General features: G+C 47.5%; 1 protein-coding gene across 1 annotated transcript in view; it reads left to right on the top strand.

The window, feature by feature from the left end:
* The window catches only part of TDRD9 (tudor domain containing 9), a 114,385-nt gene that overhangs the window by 61,279 nt on the left and 36,375 nt on the right, over nucleotides 1-16,731 (top strand). The window contains exons 9-20 of the mRNA XM_033850552.2: nucleotides 946-1,010; nucleotides 2,762-2,816; nucleotides 2,967-3,051; nucleotides 4,421-4,478; nucleotides 7,611-7,715; nucleotides 12,793-12,890; nucleotides 13,669-13,800; nucleotides 14,740-14,905; nucleotides 14,994-15,057; nucleotides 15,376-15,439; nucleotides 15,844-15,888; nucleotides 16,566-16,619. Of these exons, the coding sequence (XP_033706443.1) occupies nucleotides 946-1,010; nucleotides 2,762-2,816; nucleotides 2,967-3,051; nucleotides 4,421-4,478; nucleotides 7,611-7,715; nucleotides 12,793-12,890; nucleotides 13,669-13,800; nucleotides 14,740-14,905; nucleotides 14,994-15,057; nucleotides 15,376-15,439; nucleotides 15,844-15,888; nucleotides 16,566-16,619 (991 nt within the window). The remainder of the gene's footprint in view (nucleotides 1-945; nucleotides 1,011-2,761; nucleotides 2,817-2,966; nucleotides 3,052-4,420; nucleotides 4,479-7,610; nucleotides 7,716-12,792; nucleotides 12,891-13,668; nucleotides 13,801-14,739; nucleotides 14,906-14,993; nucleotides 15,058-15,375; nucleotides 15,440-15,843; nucleotides 15,889-16,565; nucleotides 16,620-16,731) is intronic.

Below are 16,731 nucleotides of genomic sequence, written 5' to 3'. Positions count from 1 at the left end.
AGTTTCAGTAGCTTGTGTCTTTTTAGGACTAGTAGTAATGTCTTCTCTTTCATTTCTCATTGTAGTATATGGACTCACTTTTTTGCTTTTGGTCAAACTAGGTAGATTTGTCAATTTGTTGATCTTTTCAAAGAGCTAGGTTTTTGTTTTTCTGTTGTTTTTCTTTTTCTATTTCATGGATTTCCACTCTAATCTTTATTTTTTTCTTGGAACAGTAAAGAAACAACAATCCCTGCTGTGCCTGGGAACAGTAACCGCAAAGAAAGAGGAGGGGGTGAGAGGGGTAAACCAGTAACTGCAGCTCCGTGGCTCTCTGACCCGTTTGTTCTTGTCACGGTCTTACTGCCGAACTGAAGGGGCTGATTTCCTTGTTTCTTGTCTGTCTCTCTAGCTAGAATGTAAGCTCCAAAGAGTGGGGAGCTTGTCTGTCTTTCTGCTGTGCCTGCCTGCATGGAGGGGGGCCTGGCACAGGGGAGGGGCTCAGGGGTTTGTGGAGGAATGAAAGTTCTGACTTCGCACAACTTAAATATGTTGCTAGCAGCAGGGAGGCGAGAGGACAGTTTGAGATCTTGGTCTATAAACATGCTTTCTAATACTAGTTTGGATTCCTTAGAGTTGAAGTTTTGTTTGTAGTAGTTTTTCTAAATGTTTTGTATTTTGAGGTTCTGGATTGCAGTAACTGAATTTCAGAGAAGACTTTTTCGGATAGTGAGTTTTTATGGGAGAAAGTAGTCAAGAGGCTTGGGGTCCCTTGGGTGATCCTGGGGCTTTGGACAGTGTCTCACGTCCTGGGGCCTCTGTGTGTTCTTATGTAGAAGAAGGAAAATTATACTCGATGACCTAGATGTAAGAACCTTTCAGGTTCAGAAGCCATAATATGAGGATTCTGGAAAAACAGTGGCTACTTAGCCTTGATTAATACTTGTGCACTTCACATTTTAACAGGACCAAGACCTGGTCGGGCACCCCATTTGTGTCAGAGCGGAGCAGTGTGTTGGTGTTTTTGCCAGGTGGGTGTCATTCTTCCTGATCTAGAATCTGCGCTGGATGGAGACTAGTTTGTGCCTCGCACATATTGTGAAAAATGGTATTTGTAGTCGGGTTTATTCTTTGTAGACTCTGGGAATGTGAATAAATGTGATTTTCGGTTTGACTTCTTACTATAACCTTTGTGTTGCTAAAAACGTTCATAATGAACAGTTTAACTTCTTGAGGGCAGTCTGACCCCCTTCAGAAAAAATTGGCTATGTTAATTTTGCTATTTCATACATATGGTTATAAATGCGAAGTAATTGTCATCGATCTGTATTTAAAGCGTATTTAATAACAATATCATTATTGTAATACCATGAAAATCATCAGGGTAGCCCTTGAGTTCCTTTTTCTTCAGTATTTGACAAAATAATCTCTTAAGATACTTAAAGATTAATTTTTGTTAAATTGTACTTTTTCAAAATGATGATTTTGATTTTTTAATCAAGTGGTATAGCTTTACGAAACCTTATGACAATAATTCATGTATTCTTTGCTGTTGGAAGGTAATATGTAGAACATATGAGTATTTGTGCTAATTGTGGTGGAGAACAAAAAGCATGAATAAAGTAACCTTTTACTTTGGAATGCAGCATGGGAGTTTAGAACTTTGGTCATGCTTTGCTTAGGTTGGTACGGATTAGTGTTATATCCAGGAAACAAGCATTAGCTGACAGTGGTATGGAGTTGCATTTGTCCCAATAGATAGTTGTCAGTGATTGCTGTGTGCATAATATTGTATCAAGGAAGAAAGGACCAAAGCAGAGTCAGGGCAGCACTATCTTAACACCTGATGTGAAATAAATGCTTTCTAACTGCTAAACATTGCCTGAATAAAATATGTATAAATGATATTTTACAGTTTTTGTTGTTTTTCTTTTATGTGTTTATGTGAGTTCATTTGACAGTACATTTATTTCATTAATTGATCTTTGGGGAATGGTTCTGTGTTAGTTTTTTTTGGGCTACTGTAACAAAGTGCTATAAACCAGAAGGCTTAGAACAAGAGAAGTTTATTCTTTCACTCTGCTGGAGACTAGAAGTTCAAAATCAAGGTGTCAGCAGGGTCCTGCTCCCTCTGAGGCTCTGGGTAGAATCCTTCCTTGACTCTTCCCAGCTTCCCTCGGCCGTCAGTCTTTGGCCCTCCTTGGCTTGTGGCTGCGATACTTCTATCTCTGCCTTGATCGTCACGTGGCGTTTTCTGTGCGGGTGTCTTCTTATGAGGACACCAGTCCTATTGGAATAAAGGCCTATTTTTCTCCACTGTGACCTCATCTTAACTAATTATATCTGCAATCATGCTTTATTTACAAATATGAACCTTATGAAAAAAATTTAAAACATCTCTGTGACGAAGACTTTTTAAATATTATTTTTTGGTTGTAAAATTTTGCATAATCAAAGTAGGACATTTGGAAAACCAGTGGGGGGAAGAGAGGAATGTAAAATTACTCATCTCCTATGGCCAGCACTCACAGGCAGTCATTGCTGTGGAAAGGAAAACATAGAAAGAATATGGTTTTTCTCATATTTTTGAGTTAGTGGTAGTCAGTGTCATTATGCATTTTTCACTTGTAATTCTGATATATTTAGGTGAAGAGGATAAAAGAAGTCAGATAAAATGAATTGGTAGAGCCGTATTTATAAAAGATGTCATCTTAATTTAAAGGTTGTTTTCTAGAAATAAATACAAATCTTTTTTTCCCCCTCCACTTTTTTTCTTCCCTAGGTCTGGGTGAAATAAACTATATGCATGAACTTCTCACAAACATGGTTCATAAAAGGTGTGTTTAAAATGATACTGTTGTATTTTTACTTGTAAAGCATTGTATTGTTTCTAGCTTAAATAATTTTAATGATCTCAATGAGTAGTTATTCATTTTCGTGTATATCTTGTCTTTATGGATATTTTATTTCATTTACTTCTTTCTTAGGTTACAGGTCTATCCACTCCATTCAAGTGTGACTTTGGAAGAACAGAATAACGTGTTTTTAAGTCCAGTGCCTGGGTACAGAAAGGTAGGACAGCTGGGAGAGCAGTTCTGAGCACTTAGGTACATTTTCCTTAGAGACTCTGCCAATGAGAAGTGCTGACATTCCAGCTGTTTGTCCGATATGTTCTGTAGCTGGTGGTTAGTCACCTAAACAAGCACTTGCCTGATGAGCCAAGTATGTTATTTCATTTTGTCTGTATTTTATAAGTCAGTTTGCTAAGGTTTTTTATTTCCTCTGCCTCAGGACCTTGTTTCTAGTGGATTTCAGCGCCTCTTACCCCCAGCAGTTCTCTAACTGTGGGACTGTTCTCTTGTCCCTGGCACTGCGCTGGAGGTTTTGGTTAGAACCCACATTCTTAGTCCTGGTTTAAGAGTATTTCTTTAATTTTCTTTTTTATGTGTGAATGATGGGATTGTCTTATCACAACCCTTCTAGTGCTGCTTGAGATCATCAGGGACTCCAGACATGCAGCCCAGCCCCCTTGATTCCAGTGAGAAGGTTCTGCATCTCTAGGGGCAGCCTAGACCTTGCATGGCAACTCAGGGCTCTTATGTACTGCAGACCTTCCTGGGAACTTTAGCCTGGTTGTGCTCTGTGCCCCTGGGTAATTCCAAGACCTCCTGAAGCTATCATATCTGAGGTCAGGGAGAGCAGTCTTTGCCCTGTTTCTTGCCTGCTGCTTTTATGAACCTTCTGTGTTGCATGGGCCTGGTTTCCTGTACATCAGCGGCTTCCACTGGACCCCTGGAATGATTCCACCAGGAAAAGGCTGTACCTTAACATTGAGGTGTAGGGGTTAAGAGTATGCGTGGGGAGTTGGACAGGTGACATGGGTCTCTGTCCCCTGTAGGTGTGTGCCTCTGAGCACATCGCTTCTCAGACTTAATTTTACTGTTGGAAAGTAGAGTCGATAACATTTACCTTGCAGAGCTGTTAGGAAGGTTAATTATAATAATATATGTCCGTACTTAAATTATGGTAGTGCTGCAGTGCCTGACACGAAGTAGGTGTCCAGTGATTGGATGCTGGTGCTACAGGTAATAGCTAATATTTATGAGCACTTGGCTCACGCCTGGAGCAGTTCTAAGCATTTCACGTTTATTAACTCAAGTAATAGGGAAGATATTATTATCTCCATTTTATAGATGAGAAAACTGAGGTTAAGTAGTCCAGGGTCCAACGCTGGGGTAGAGCAGAGCTGGGATTCAGAGCAGGTTTGGCTGCTGAGCCCGCACTGCACTGACTCCTCCTCGTGCCCCGCCCCCAGGACCCTTGACTAACTGTGACTTCTGTATAAAATAGAAAAAATGGCTAATTTCAAAATTTGAGCCCAGTGCCTAATGATTTCCTGTATATAGTGAGCATGTCAGATTCTTTTTTTGATGTTTGATAGGTCATTCTGTCTACCAACATTGCGGAGAGTTCTGTCACGGTTCCAGACGTCAAATATGGTGAGATCCTGCTGTTCTCCTCACAAAGTAAACCATAGTATTTGTAGCCTGTGTGTCCCTCAGGAGTTGTTCTTCCCCGTCTCTTCCCCTGTTCTGGAGGAGAGAATGTAGGAAAGTGGGTTCCGAAGTTCCTCCTATACTTCTCTCTCCCCCGCCCTCCTCTGAGCTCACGTGTCCGTTCAGCCGGGCAGCCTCTGCGGCTCAGCTACTAACACACACAGGAAGCGATCGGGGGCGTCCCCGGGGCACCGTGGGCAGTAGGAGAGCTTTGGGGCTGCCCCTGCTGGACATAGTGACTGGAGGGAGGGGCCCGAGCCTGCCCCGTTGCTGCAGGTCGTTGAGAAAGACACCACGTCACCTCGGGGTGAGGCCACTCATAGTCTGGTCTCCCACGTGTGTGTCCTTGATGACGCTGTGAGGTTGCGTTAATTCATGTTTGGGAGCCTGACGCTTGCCGGGCACTGTTGGTGGTGGTGGGCAGGCGTACGGGGCGAGTGAGGCGTGTTGTCTTCTGGTGGGAGAGCCAGGCAGTTAGCAGGGGGAGAAATAGGTGCAATTTCAGGTCGATGTAGATGTTATGTAGGGAAATAAATCAAAAAAAGGGGTTACAGTTAATTGGGTAAATGACCTTTTAGATGGGGCGATGTGGGAACACCTCTGTGAGGACGTGATAGCTGAGGAAGGCGTGACTTGGGTGAGGAGTGAGAGTGGAAAGAGGTGGGACAGCGTGGGGAGCAGCTGCGAGGAGCAGCAAGGTGGCCAGTGTGGCTGGGACAGGTCAGCCGGCGCCACGGCAGCCCTCCGTCTGGGCCAGCGGCCGTCCAGGTGCTGCGGGGACAGTGCACAAACAGGCGAGGCTCCGTTTTCCTGACACGTGGGGGGCGGGTGTTGACACGCAGGCGATCAGTTAGACAAACAGCGACGTGCCGCCAGGTAGACTGCCGCATGTCCAGAGGAAGAGGTGGAGGAGCGGGGCAGGGGTCAGGGAGGGGCAGCCGGAGCCGCGGGGGCAGCGGCCAGTGGGGGCATCTGCGGGAAGGGCGTTTCTGTAGAAGGGACGGGAGGTGCCAAGTCCCTGAAGGAGCGCGGGACAGCCGGGAGGCCGGGCGAGCTGGACGGGGCGAGGTCAGGGGGGTCACGGGCACCAGGGCACCAGGCGCGGAGGCCGCCAGGGCATCGGAGACTCCAGCTTTTCCCGAGGGAGCCGGGGACGTCAGCGACATGTGAGGGAGGAACGAGGGCACGTCAGGTCCGCTCGACAGCCTGTGGGGGACATGGTGGGGGAGACGGAGATGAGGCCGAGGAGAGGGCCGGTGGGTGTCGGGTGCCTTAGGAGGGGAGCCCGGGGGGCAGAGGCGGAGGCGGCCGTTCCTGGGCGGAGCCTGCGGGGATTTGACTTGCTGAGGGGTCGGGTGCAGCGGTTTCACGGCTCGTGGTGACTCCCCGCCGTGCGCCCCACCCCCGGGAGTCAGCAGAGACTGGCCCGGGCTGTTGAGACGCCGGCGGATGTCCCGGTGGCGGCCTTGAGGAGCTTAGGGCCAGGGCTCCGCGCCGCCCAGGGAGCACGAGCGGGCGGTTCAAGGCGGGGAGCCTGTGGAGGCGCGGCCGGCTTGGAGGGGTCACGGAGGGTCGGCGCCGAGGCACTGGGGGTCGTGAAGCCAGACGGCGCTCCTGAGGTGGTTTCTGTGACGGGCGGGCGGAGAGCCGGGGCAGCGGCCGGAGCGCTGGCGGGCCGGGAGAACGTGTGTGCCAGGCGGCGCGGGGCCCGGAGGCGCAGAGGGCGCGTGGGAGCCGGCCGTGGGGGCGCGGCGAGGCACCTGGTGGGCGGCTTGGCTCCCATCCTGGGGAGGAGGCCGATGTGGGCGGAGGGGTGCTGCCGAGGGGGCGCAGGGTCCTCTGATGGCCTCTGCGTTCCCCGTGAGCCAGAGGCCAGGCCTCAGCTGAAAGCGAGCAGGACAGGAAGTGCCGGAGGTGTGAGGAGGTTGGATGGACGGGGCAGCCTGAGTCCCGAGGGCCGCTGGCGACCGCGAGCTTAAAGGGCGCCGTCAGCCTACAGCCCGCTTTTTCTCTTCTTCCCTCTCGCGCCACTTGGGCTGCGCGGTGTAGGTGGAGAGCTGTGATCAGCAGGCCTGGGGTCGAGTCAGCTGAGCAGAGCAGGGTGACAGGAGGCCAGGGGTCAAGGCAGATGTGTGGAGTGGTCACAGTGGGGGCTGGGAGCCCGTGGCTTGGTCAGGAGGGAAGGAAGGTCATTAGGCGGAGGGGTGGGGACAGTTAGCAGCAGCCCTGACGTGCACAGATGGCAGGTCTGTTTGTAGGGATTAAGGGTAGGGTTACAGGACGGGGAGTGGGGGGGGGGTGGGAGGGGAGGAAAGCGGTCTGGTGCCAGGGAAAGATGCTTGCGATTGAGATTGAGTGGGGGTCAGGTAGGGCGGTGGGAAAGAGATGCTGAGACAGGTGGGAGATGGGGTCTCGAAACCGAGGGCCTCGGCGCTGCCAGCACCGTTTTTATGGGAATGGAGATCCCCAAACGCTATGGCGGGAGGAGTGTTCAAGAGCCCTGGCGAGCCAGCAAGGAGGGCTGGTGGTGGCGGCGCAGTCAGTGAGCAGGAGGTTGCTGAGGAGGGAAGCGGCGCTGAGGAGCAGGCCGAGGCCGGGGCGGGCGGGGACAGGAGCCAGCACCGCCCCACCAGCTGCCTGCTCTCCTCCCAGGGGCTGGGAGCGGGACACTGCAGCACAGAGATGCTGAGACCGGCTGCCCCCCCCCCCCCCCCCCCCCGCCAGCACGCACACGGGATTGGGACCTGGCAGTCCCCCACTTCACCTGTGCTTCTGCGCAGCCCTGTGAGGCCGGCCTGTCGCTGCAGCCCGCGTAGGCTCGTATTATGACGTGTGGGCTCTTACAGGGCATATGTTCTTTCTGCCCAGACTCCCAGGACTTAAGAAGAAAGAATGGGACCCCGGCCTCCCCATCCTGGGCAGTCAGGAATGGCCGGTGCATTTCCAGAGGCTTCTGTGTGTACACTAATTCTAAAGGCTGTGTGTTTCATAAATTGTCTTATCGCTATGCACTGTGATTGTTACACAATTATTTTTTGCTAGCCTGGTGTTTACATTCTCTTTTTTAAATGACAGTTATAGATTTCTGTTTGACTAGAACTCTGGTTTGTGATGAAGATACGAATTACCAGAGCCTGCGATTGAGCTGGGCCTCTAAAACCAGTTGTGATCAGAGAAAAGGTAAGGCATTTGTGTTCCCGCACAATAATAGGAGTTGGTGGCGCATTCGGGTGTCTTCTTGAATTTTTTGCTTTTTGTACCTTTAGTCTTATTCAGAGATTTCCTTTATTGGAACTGGTTTTAAGTTCTAAGCAACAGCATTTCATACTGTCAGGCTCTCTGTTCAAATCCACGATCCTCCTCGTGTCCACTGAAGTAGGTAAGAGCCTTTGCACATACTGGATGAGAGTCCTGTCATCTTTCACAGTGACTAGTTACGGAAGCCGTGCGGGTCACTTGTTAATTGCTGCTAGTCCTTCCTCTGACTTCTCTCCAAGTTTTCATCCTTCTGGGATGATTTTTTCCTGAGCTGAGCTGGCTCCACGGAGGGGTCAGCCTTTTCTGCGAGTGCACATGATGTATTGCTGGGGAGACGAGGGTGTGGAGTCGTTTGTCGGGGCCAGGATGTCGGGGGGTGGGGGGGGGGGCTTTGGCCACAGTGGCCGTGCAGTTGCCTGCAGGGAGTGGCCCCAGGGCACAGCCTTCTCGCCATGGACTGAGATGTAGCTTGTGCTTTATGAGAGAGCCTTCAGGGAGGACAGCTGAAGGACTGCTCCAAGAATACCTGTTGGGTTGGGTCATAAAGCTACCACATCAAAAAACAGAATAGAGGCCCATTTACTGAATGCTCGCCACAGGCCAGGCACGAGTGTAAGTGTTTTCCGTGTACTTACACATTTACCCCTCATTTCCCCAGTGAGGTAGCGCGCTGTTAACACCCCGACTTCTCAGTGATGCAGCCGACACACAGAAGGAGTAGCCTGCTCGGGTTACCCTGGGAAGTGCTGGGACCGAGACTAGGACCCAGACGTATGGCTACAGCCCGCAACTTTAACCATGTTGTCGTGTTACCTCTCTTGAAATGGCTTGCCTGGAGAGGGATTAAGAGAGAATGATTAAGGGACTTCCCTGGTGGCGCAGTGGTTAAGAATCCGCCTGCCAGTGCAAGGGACATGGGTTTGAGCCCTGATCCCACAGGCCGCGGAGCAACTAAACTCATGCGCCACAACTACTGAGCCTGTGCTCTAGAGCCCGTGATCCGCAACTACTGAGCCTACGTGCCACAACTACTGAAGCCCGCACGCCTAGAGCCCGTGCTTCGCAACAAGAGAAGACACCGCAATGAGAAACCCACGCACTGCAGTGAAGAGTAGCCCCCGCTCGCCGCAACTAAAGCCCACGTGCAGCAATGAAGACCCAACACAGCCCCAAAAATTAATTAATTAATTAATTTTAAAAAAAGAGAATGATTAAGGAGTCACTGAAATATGGTCATAGAGAGCTTCTCATCACCTTGGGAAAAGCTTATGTATTGTTATAATCATCTCAACCCCCACCCCCGCCAAAAAAACCCAGAACATAAAACTATGCTTAGAAGAAGTGATTAGAAATATTGTTGGCCAAAAAGTTCGTTTGGTTTTTGCCGTAAGGTGTAATGGAAAAAAGCCAACCCAATAGATATACAAAAATGTTTAAAGTGATTATTTTTGGGTCAGTCTTGAGATTATAGGAATTGTATCCTTTGTCTTTTTGTATGTTCAAAATTTCTATGATTAGAAAACTTTTCCCATACAGGAAGTTGCAAAAAATAGTACATAGAGTCCCTTGAACCCTAGCCCCAGCATCTCAGCTTGTCAGTGGCGACACCTCCTACCCCGGTGCAGTGTCAGCCCAGGCAGCTGATGCCAGCACAGGGCTGGACCCTCGTCAGTTGCCCAGGTTCACACTGTGCAGACTTCTCTCCAGTTGATCCCATGTGTAGCCACCGCCACGGTCAGGACACAGAACTGTTCCAGCTGCCTTGAAGGAGCTGCCTGGTGCTGCATCTCTAGTCACACTGTCCCCTGCCACTCTCTGCCGACCTCGAACCCCTTCTTCATAGCCATAGCTGTGGCCTTTCAAGGACATTATTTAGGTGGAATCATACCGCATGTAACCTTTTAAGATTGGCTTTCTTCACTCGCTGTAGTGTCCTTAAGCTCCATCCAAGTTGCTGCATGTGTCAAAAGTTTCCTTTTTATTGCTGAATAATATTCCATTGTATTTTGAAAATTAGTAAAGGGAAACCTCTCTAAAATGGAGGGGGAGGTCAGAAGGGGGCGCTCTTGTTCGGTACCACCTGAAGTACCACTGGAGCTCAATTACGGGAAGAATTGTCAACTTCAGATGCCAATAAGAACCAGCAACAGGAAAGAAGCATCAGTTATAGGCCCCAACAGGAAAAACTGTGCCTTGCATCTCCCACAAGAAGTCATCTGCCCCAGCAACTCGGCCAGTGAGAAACCGTCCCCACCCTGAACTCTCACTTTTCTCCAGTGGACTTGTGTTCAAAATAACCCCTCCCAGCTTCCTCCTTTTTCTCTGTAAAATAATGTTCCTCTTCTTTATATGGGACTTGCCTATGGTTTTTGCCTTAGCTTGCTTGTCCCAAATTGCAATTCTCTGCTATTTCTGAATAAACCCATTTTGCTGGTAAAATTACTGTTTTTATTTATTTATTTTGAATATTTATTTTTTTGGCTGCACCAGGTCTTAGTTGCGGTACTCGGCATCTTTTAGTTGCGGCACTTGGGATCTTTTAGTTGTGGCACGCGGGATCTAGTTCCCTGACCAGGGATCGAACCCAGGCCCCCTGCATTGGGAGCGTGGAGTCTTAACCACTGGACCACCAGGGAAGTCCCAATTACTATTTTATTTTTAAGGTCAACAGTACCATTCACCTGTTGAGGGACATTTGAGCTGTTTGTAGTTCTTGGCGATTACAAATAAAGCTACTGTGAATATTGATGTACAAGTTTTTGTGTGGACATAAAATTGCATTTCTCTGGGATGAAAGCCCAGGAGTGCAATTACTGGGTGGTATGGGAAGTATATGTTTACTTTTATAAGAAACTGCCCCAAACTATCTCCACGGTGGCTGCACCATTTTACAGTTGTACCAGCAATGTGTGAGATCTGTTTTTTTCACGGCCTTGGCAGCATTTGGTATCCACTATTTTTTATTTTAGCCATTCTGAAAGGTACATAATAATGTCTCATTGCAATTCTAATTTGCGTCTCCTTGATGCTAATGAGCTTAAATGTCTTTTCTTGTGCTTATTTGTCTTCTGTATCTCTTCAGTGAAATGTCTGTTCAAGTCTTTGGCCCATTTTCTAACTGGATTGTTTGTATTTTTATTGTTGAGTGTTGGGAGTTCTTTATATTATATATGCTAGATAGAGTCCTTTATTAGATAGGTGGTTTCTAAATATTTCACCCAGTCTATATTTTGTCTTTTAATCCTCTTAACAGGGTATTTCATAGAGAAGAAGTTTTAAATTTCGGTGTGGTCTGATTCATCAGTGTCTCATTTTGTGGATCATGCCTCTGGTGTCATGTGTAAAGCTCTTCACCTAGCCCTAGGTTGCAAAGATTTTTCTCCTGTGTTTTCTTCTAGACATTTCGTAGGTATGTTTTGCATTTGTATCTGTGATCCATTTGAATTAACTTTTGTAGATGGTGTGAGGTTTGCTTATGGATGCCCAGTTGTTCCTGCACCACTGTTCTCCTCCCATTGAAGGCTTCTGTACCTTTGTGAAACATCGCTTGGGTGTACTTTTCTGGGTGTATTTCTGATTCTTCATTACGTTCTATTATCTGTGTGTTTTTCTCTCTACCAATACCACATTGTCTTGATCACTGTATAGTAAGACTTATCACGAAACAGATGGATTCCTCCCACTTTATTCTTCATTTTCAGAATTGTTTTAGCTATTCTACTTTGCCTTTCCATGTAGACTTTAGAATAATCTTGTCTATATTCACACACAAAAAAGCCTCCTGTGATTTTGTTTTTTTTTTTTTTTTTTTAGCCTCCTGTGATTTTGCTAGGAATTGTGTTAACCTGTACATCAGTTTGTGGAGAATTGATATATTTGCTCTGATGAAGCTGCGTATCCCTGAACATAGTGTGTCTCCCTTTATTTAGGTCGTCTTTGATTTGTTTAATCAGCATTTTGTTATTTTCAGCATACAGATCCCTGTATATGTTTTGCTAGATTTACACCTAAGTATTCAGTTTAATTTGGAGGGATTATAGTGATTGTGATGGCGTTTTTAATTCCGGTTTTCACATGTTCATTTCTAGTGTATAGAAATGTGATTGATTTTTGTGTGTTGGTATTGTGCCCTGTGACTTGCTGATTTCACCGATTAGTTCTAGGAGTTGATTTTGGTTTTGTCATTACCTTGGGATTTTCCATTTAGACAGTCCTGTCATTTGAAGATACGGTGGGTAGATGGTGGCGGAGGCAGCAGTCTGGACTCTGCACTCAGTCTCCTGTGGCAGGACAGGTGGGTGGGGGCAGAAGGGGACGGGGTTCCAGGCTCCACAGGTAGGGAAGGAAAGCTCCTCCCTGGGCTGCCCTGTTTTTTAAAAGCTGAGCATTTGTGAAGGATCCCGCCTCCCCACCTGTCTCCTGTCTCTCAGATTTTATTGTGTTTGGGGATAAAGGAGTTTCCATTGCACAAGCAATACCATCACAAGAGAACAGTCGTTTATAGGATGGTCTCCGTGGTCCAGGCCTGGTTTTGAGCTGTTTGCGTGTGATCACTCATTTCATATGAAGCCACTGTCTTGAAGGACGCCTTTGCAGAGGTGTTGGGATGGGTAACAACCATCTGTTTCACTGGGGCTTCTCTCGCCAGCTTGATTACTTTTGTTTGGTGACCTCTGTATTTTTACCAGTATGAACTATGCATTTGCAGGAGATGTGTGGTATTTAAAATGTTTAGATTGCCATTGTATTTTGGGGCCAAGGTGGTTCTCTTTAGAAATATGCATTGGATTTTCCACTATATATCACTGAGTAGGAGTCAGCACTTAATCTGTATATAGAAGATCACTGCTAACACTTACTCTGAAGTTTTTACCAAACTGACCTGGTTTGGTAGAAGATAACGGAAGTTCTTCTTAATATTTAATGGTTATTCTTAAGTATATCTTTATGCTAGTGTTAAAGTAATTAACGTCAGAGTTTGAATGTTTCTCCTTTGCAGGCCGTGCTGGACGAGTGTCTAAAGGATACTGTTACAGACTCATATACAAGGATTTCTGGGACAGCTCCATCCCCGACCATGTCATTCCTGAGATGTTGGTAATAAACTTTGGTCATCTTTATGACATAGCTTGTTTTTTGTAGACAGTTTTGCTGAATAGTTTAATATAATTTTGAGTGTCGTATGATTTTGATCCCAGAAAAATCACTTCTGATCAAACTCGTCTTTAATCACAGAACTGGCTTCTAGTCACTAAGCATCAGTGAGGGACTTCACACCCATGTCACGTTTCTGGCCCTGTAGGAGGACTGTCCACAGACGCTGCTGCTGTGTGTTTGTTTATTTATTTATTTATTTATTTTGCGGTACGCGGGCCTCTCACTGCTGTGGCCTCTCCCGTTGCGGAGCACAGGCTCCAGACGCGCAGGCTAACGGCCATGGCTCACGGGCCCAGCCGCTCCGCTGCATGTGGGATCTTCCCGGACCGGGGCACGAACCCGCGTCCCCTGCATCGGCAGGCGGACTCTCAAGCACTGCGCCACCAGGGAAGCCCTGCTGTGTGCTTTTATAGTTCATGCTGTGGAACTGGCTTCTGTCTTTCCTCTCCTGCCTCTCTCTCCTTTCTCTCCCTCTCTCCCCGCTTCCTCTCCTTTCTTTCTCACCCTTTCCCTTTTCCATCTTCCCTTCTTTATCTCTCTCTCTCCTTCTCTTCCCCCATCTCTTCATCTCCCATTTCTCTCTCTCCTTCTCCCACCCCTTTCTCTGTTTTCCTTTCTTCTTTTTCTCTCCTCCTCTCTCTAAAGTACTAGTCATGTGAATAGGTTAATTGATTTACTTGTTTTTACTGTTTCTGAATTTAAGTTTTGTTCTTTTCAGCGTTGTCCATTAGGAAGCACAATATTGAAAGTGAAATTACTTGATATGGGTGAACCGAGGGCTCTGCTGGCAACAGCCCTTTCTCCACCTAGCCTGAGTGACATTGAACGCACCATCCTTCTGCTAAAGGAGGTGGGACCATCTGATACTTGTTCGTGTTAGGAAAAGCTAAGATTTTTTGGGTGAAGTTTAGAAGTTTCATACTGTGGATATCTTTAAGGTATTTTGACAGTTGTAAATAATCAGCATTTGCTTGGAAAAGCATGTCATGACTAATTTTTGATTCCAGATATTATATATGTTGTTCAGACCAGCTTTGTTAGTTGTCTGAAGGTGAAGCTCCTACTCTCTCACCCCGCCCCCGTGGGGGATTGCTGTTTGTTGGTGGGGCTGAGAAGCGCTGGATAGGAGATGGCAGCCACAGGGCTCTGCTCTCCTGCCCTGGCTCTGTGAGCCTTCTCCCCACTTCCCCTCTAGTTCTGCTCTTCACCCTCATGCTAGCCTCTCCTCTTCCTGTTGCTGGAAGCCCTGCTCTGCTCCTGTGCGTTCTCTGACTCTCCTCTGACCCACGCTCTGCTCTCGCTGCGTGCAGTGCCCAGTGCCCCGGCCTGTTGGGGCTGTGGACGTTCTGCCTCGGACCCTCAAAGCTGGGGCTGCCTCTGATACCTTGGGTACCTGCTTGGGCGTCCGTAAAATACACTTAGTCAAGTTGAGGATGTCGTTTTCTGTGCACAGTCTGGATGTTTTGGCCGTGAGTGGCCACGGGGCGTGGTGGCTGGAGGTTGGTTTAGTGCTGTGCGTGCCATGGCCGTTGAATCTGGGGCTTCAGGAGACTTGTGTGGGGGTGGCTTGAGCACCACCTCCCAGCATCAAAAAGGAATAAAATGTGCTCTCAGTATCAAAACACGTATTAAAAAACTTCAGTGTCAATCTTTCATAAGTTGACTTAGGTATCTTTTAGAACCTTATTCACCAAAATTTGGTCATTTCCTGTTTTAAACTCCTGCCTTAAGGAAGAAAAGAGTGTGAATAAATCAGTGCTTGCTAATTGCACTAATTTATTTTATAAAGGTTGGAGCACTTGCGGTGAGTGGGCCGAGAGGAGATGAAAACCCCCATGATGGTGAATTGACCTTCTTAGGAAGAGTTTTAGCCCAACTTCCTGTTAATCAGCAACTTGGTAAACTCATAGTCCTCGGACATGTGTTTGGATGTCTAGACGAGTGTCTTATTATAGGTGAGTGTGGGAGCCGAGAAGCGGGAATGGGGGGTAATGTAAGGCTACTCCAACAGTCTTATCTTCTCTTTGTTTTTTCCCTTGTTAGCGGCATCTCTTTCTTTGAAGAATTTTTTTGCGATGCCTTTTAGGCAGCATCTTGATGGATATAGGTATTTAACATTCATATTTGTTTTTTTGTTGTTGTTGTTGTTGTGGGGTTTTTTTGCGGTACGCGGGCCTCTCACTGTTGTGGCCTCTCCCATTGCGGAGCACAGGCTCCGGACGCGCAGGCCTAGCAGCCATGGCTCACGGGCCCAGCTGCTCTGCGGCATGTGGGATCTTCCTGGACCAGGGCACGAACCCGTGTCCCCTGCATCGGCAGGCGGACTCTCAACCACTGCGCCACCAGGGGAGCCCCAACATTCATATTTTTAAGAGTCACTGTGTTTTAGTGGTGTCAAGTGACACTGTTCGTTGTCTGTTTATAGGAACAAAGTGGATTTCTGTGGCAACAGTAAGAGTGACTGTGCTGCGCTTGTTGAAGCGTTCAGGGTAAGTTTTCCCAGCGTGAGCTGTGAAGGCGGCTGCCACCGCTTGTCAGCACATGCCGTCTCTACCAGAAGCACTGTGAGGGTTGCCGATGTCCATTAGTAAGCAAAGTGCGTTGGGAGATGGGGACTTCCCTGGCGGTCCAGTGGTTAGGACTGCATGCTTCCAATGCAGGGGGCGCAGGTGCCATCCCTGGTCAGGGAGCTGAGATCCTGTAAGCCTTGCGGCACAGACAAAAAAAAAAAATTGTGTTGGGAGAAGTAGATGAGGGTGGGAGTCCAATTCTAGAAGTAGACTGGAAAAATTAAATTTGTAAATTTTCTGTGGTCAGAATGTGTTGAAATTGGACTTACTTTATTCGCTAACCGAATTTTTTTATTTTGAAACTCTGGATCATTTGTTTTTAGGCTTGGCAGACTTGCAGACAAAGAGGAGAGCTGCGGCATCCGAAGGTCGGTGAGCTGTTTCTTTGTGGATGGCTGCCTGTGTCGTGGAAGCTTCCCGAGCCTTCTCTAGCTCAGCCTCAGCGCTGTGTGTGAACCGGCAGTGTTCAGCCTGAGCGGAGGTCACTGTGGACGGTTCTTAGGGCCCGCAGTCCAGGGCAGCTCCTGGGCTCACCTTCAGCTGTAGTCACTTCCCAGAGGCAGCCGTGCTGCCTGTCGCCCACCCCTGGGCAGTAGTGACCCTTCCTGTGTCAGGAGCCTCTTAGCTGCCAGTACTAAATACCTGTGGGATGTGCCTCGGCGTGTTGGCTCAGAACTAAGAAACCCGAAGCATTTCGTTCTGCTGTTTTCAGCAAAGTTTTAGATAATGGGCTTGAAAAAACCAACCTGTTAGCCTTCATTTTTTGGGGTGGGCGTGGTTGCGTGTTGTTCTTCTTCTAAACTGACTAGGTTCAAAAGATTGTTGGTAGGTCTGTGTGTTTAAATTTGCCATGCCTGGATGTATCCTTAAAATAACTACGGGAGTTACTCGAGAACGTCACCTTTTACAGAGTCAGCCATGTTATTTTTCTTGGTGTATCTCCTTTTTGGTGTATACTTTTAGCTGAGATATATGGATTACAGTAGCCAAATTAGCTCTAATTTGTTGCGTTAATATTGAATATTACCCTTTTATGTATTTAAAGGATGAACTTGACTGGGGACGGTTAAATTACATTCAGATCAAGAGAATTAGAGAGGTAAGCTATAAATTCTTTGAATGCAAGTAAAGATGACTTAATCAAACGTTTATCAAGTACCAGCAGTACCCAGGGTAGCAGAGAGTATTCCAAGAAGTACATCCTCGTTTCC

Source organism: Tursiops truncatus, chromosome 2 (genome assembly GCF_011762595.2).
Source record: "Tursiops truncatus isolate mTurTru1 chromosome 2, mTurTru1.mat.Y, whole genome shotgun sequence".
In the NCBI taxonomy this organism is placed as follows: domain Eukaryota; kingdom Metazoa; phylum Chordata; class Mammalia; order Artiodactyla; family Delphinidae; genus Tursiops; species Tursiops truncatus.
Note: the sequence above shows the minus strand (reverse complement) of the source record. Positions and strands in the feature narration are given on the sequence as shown.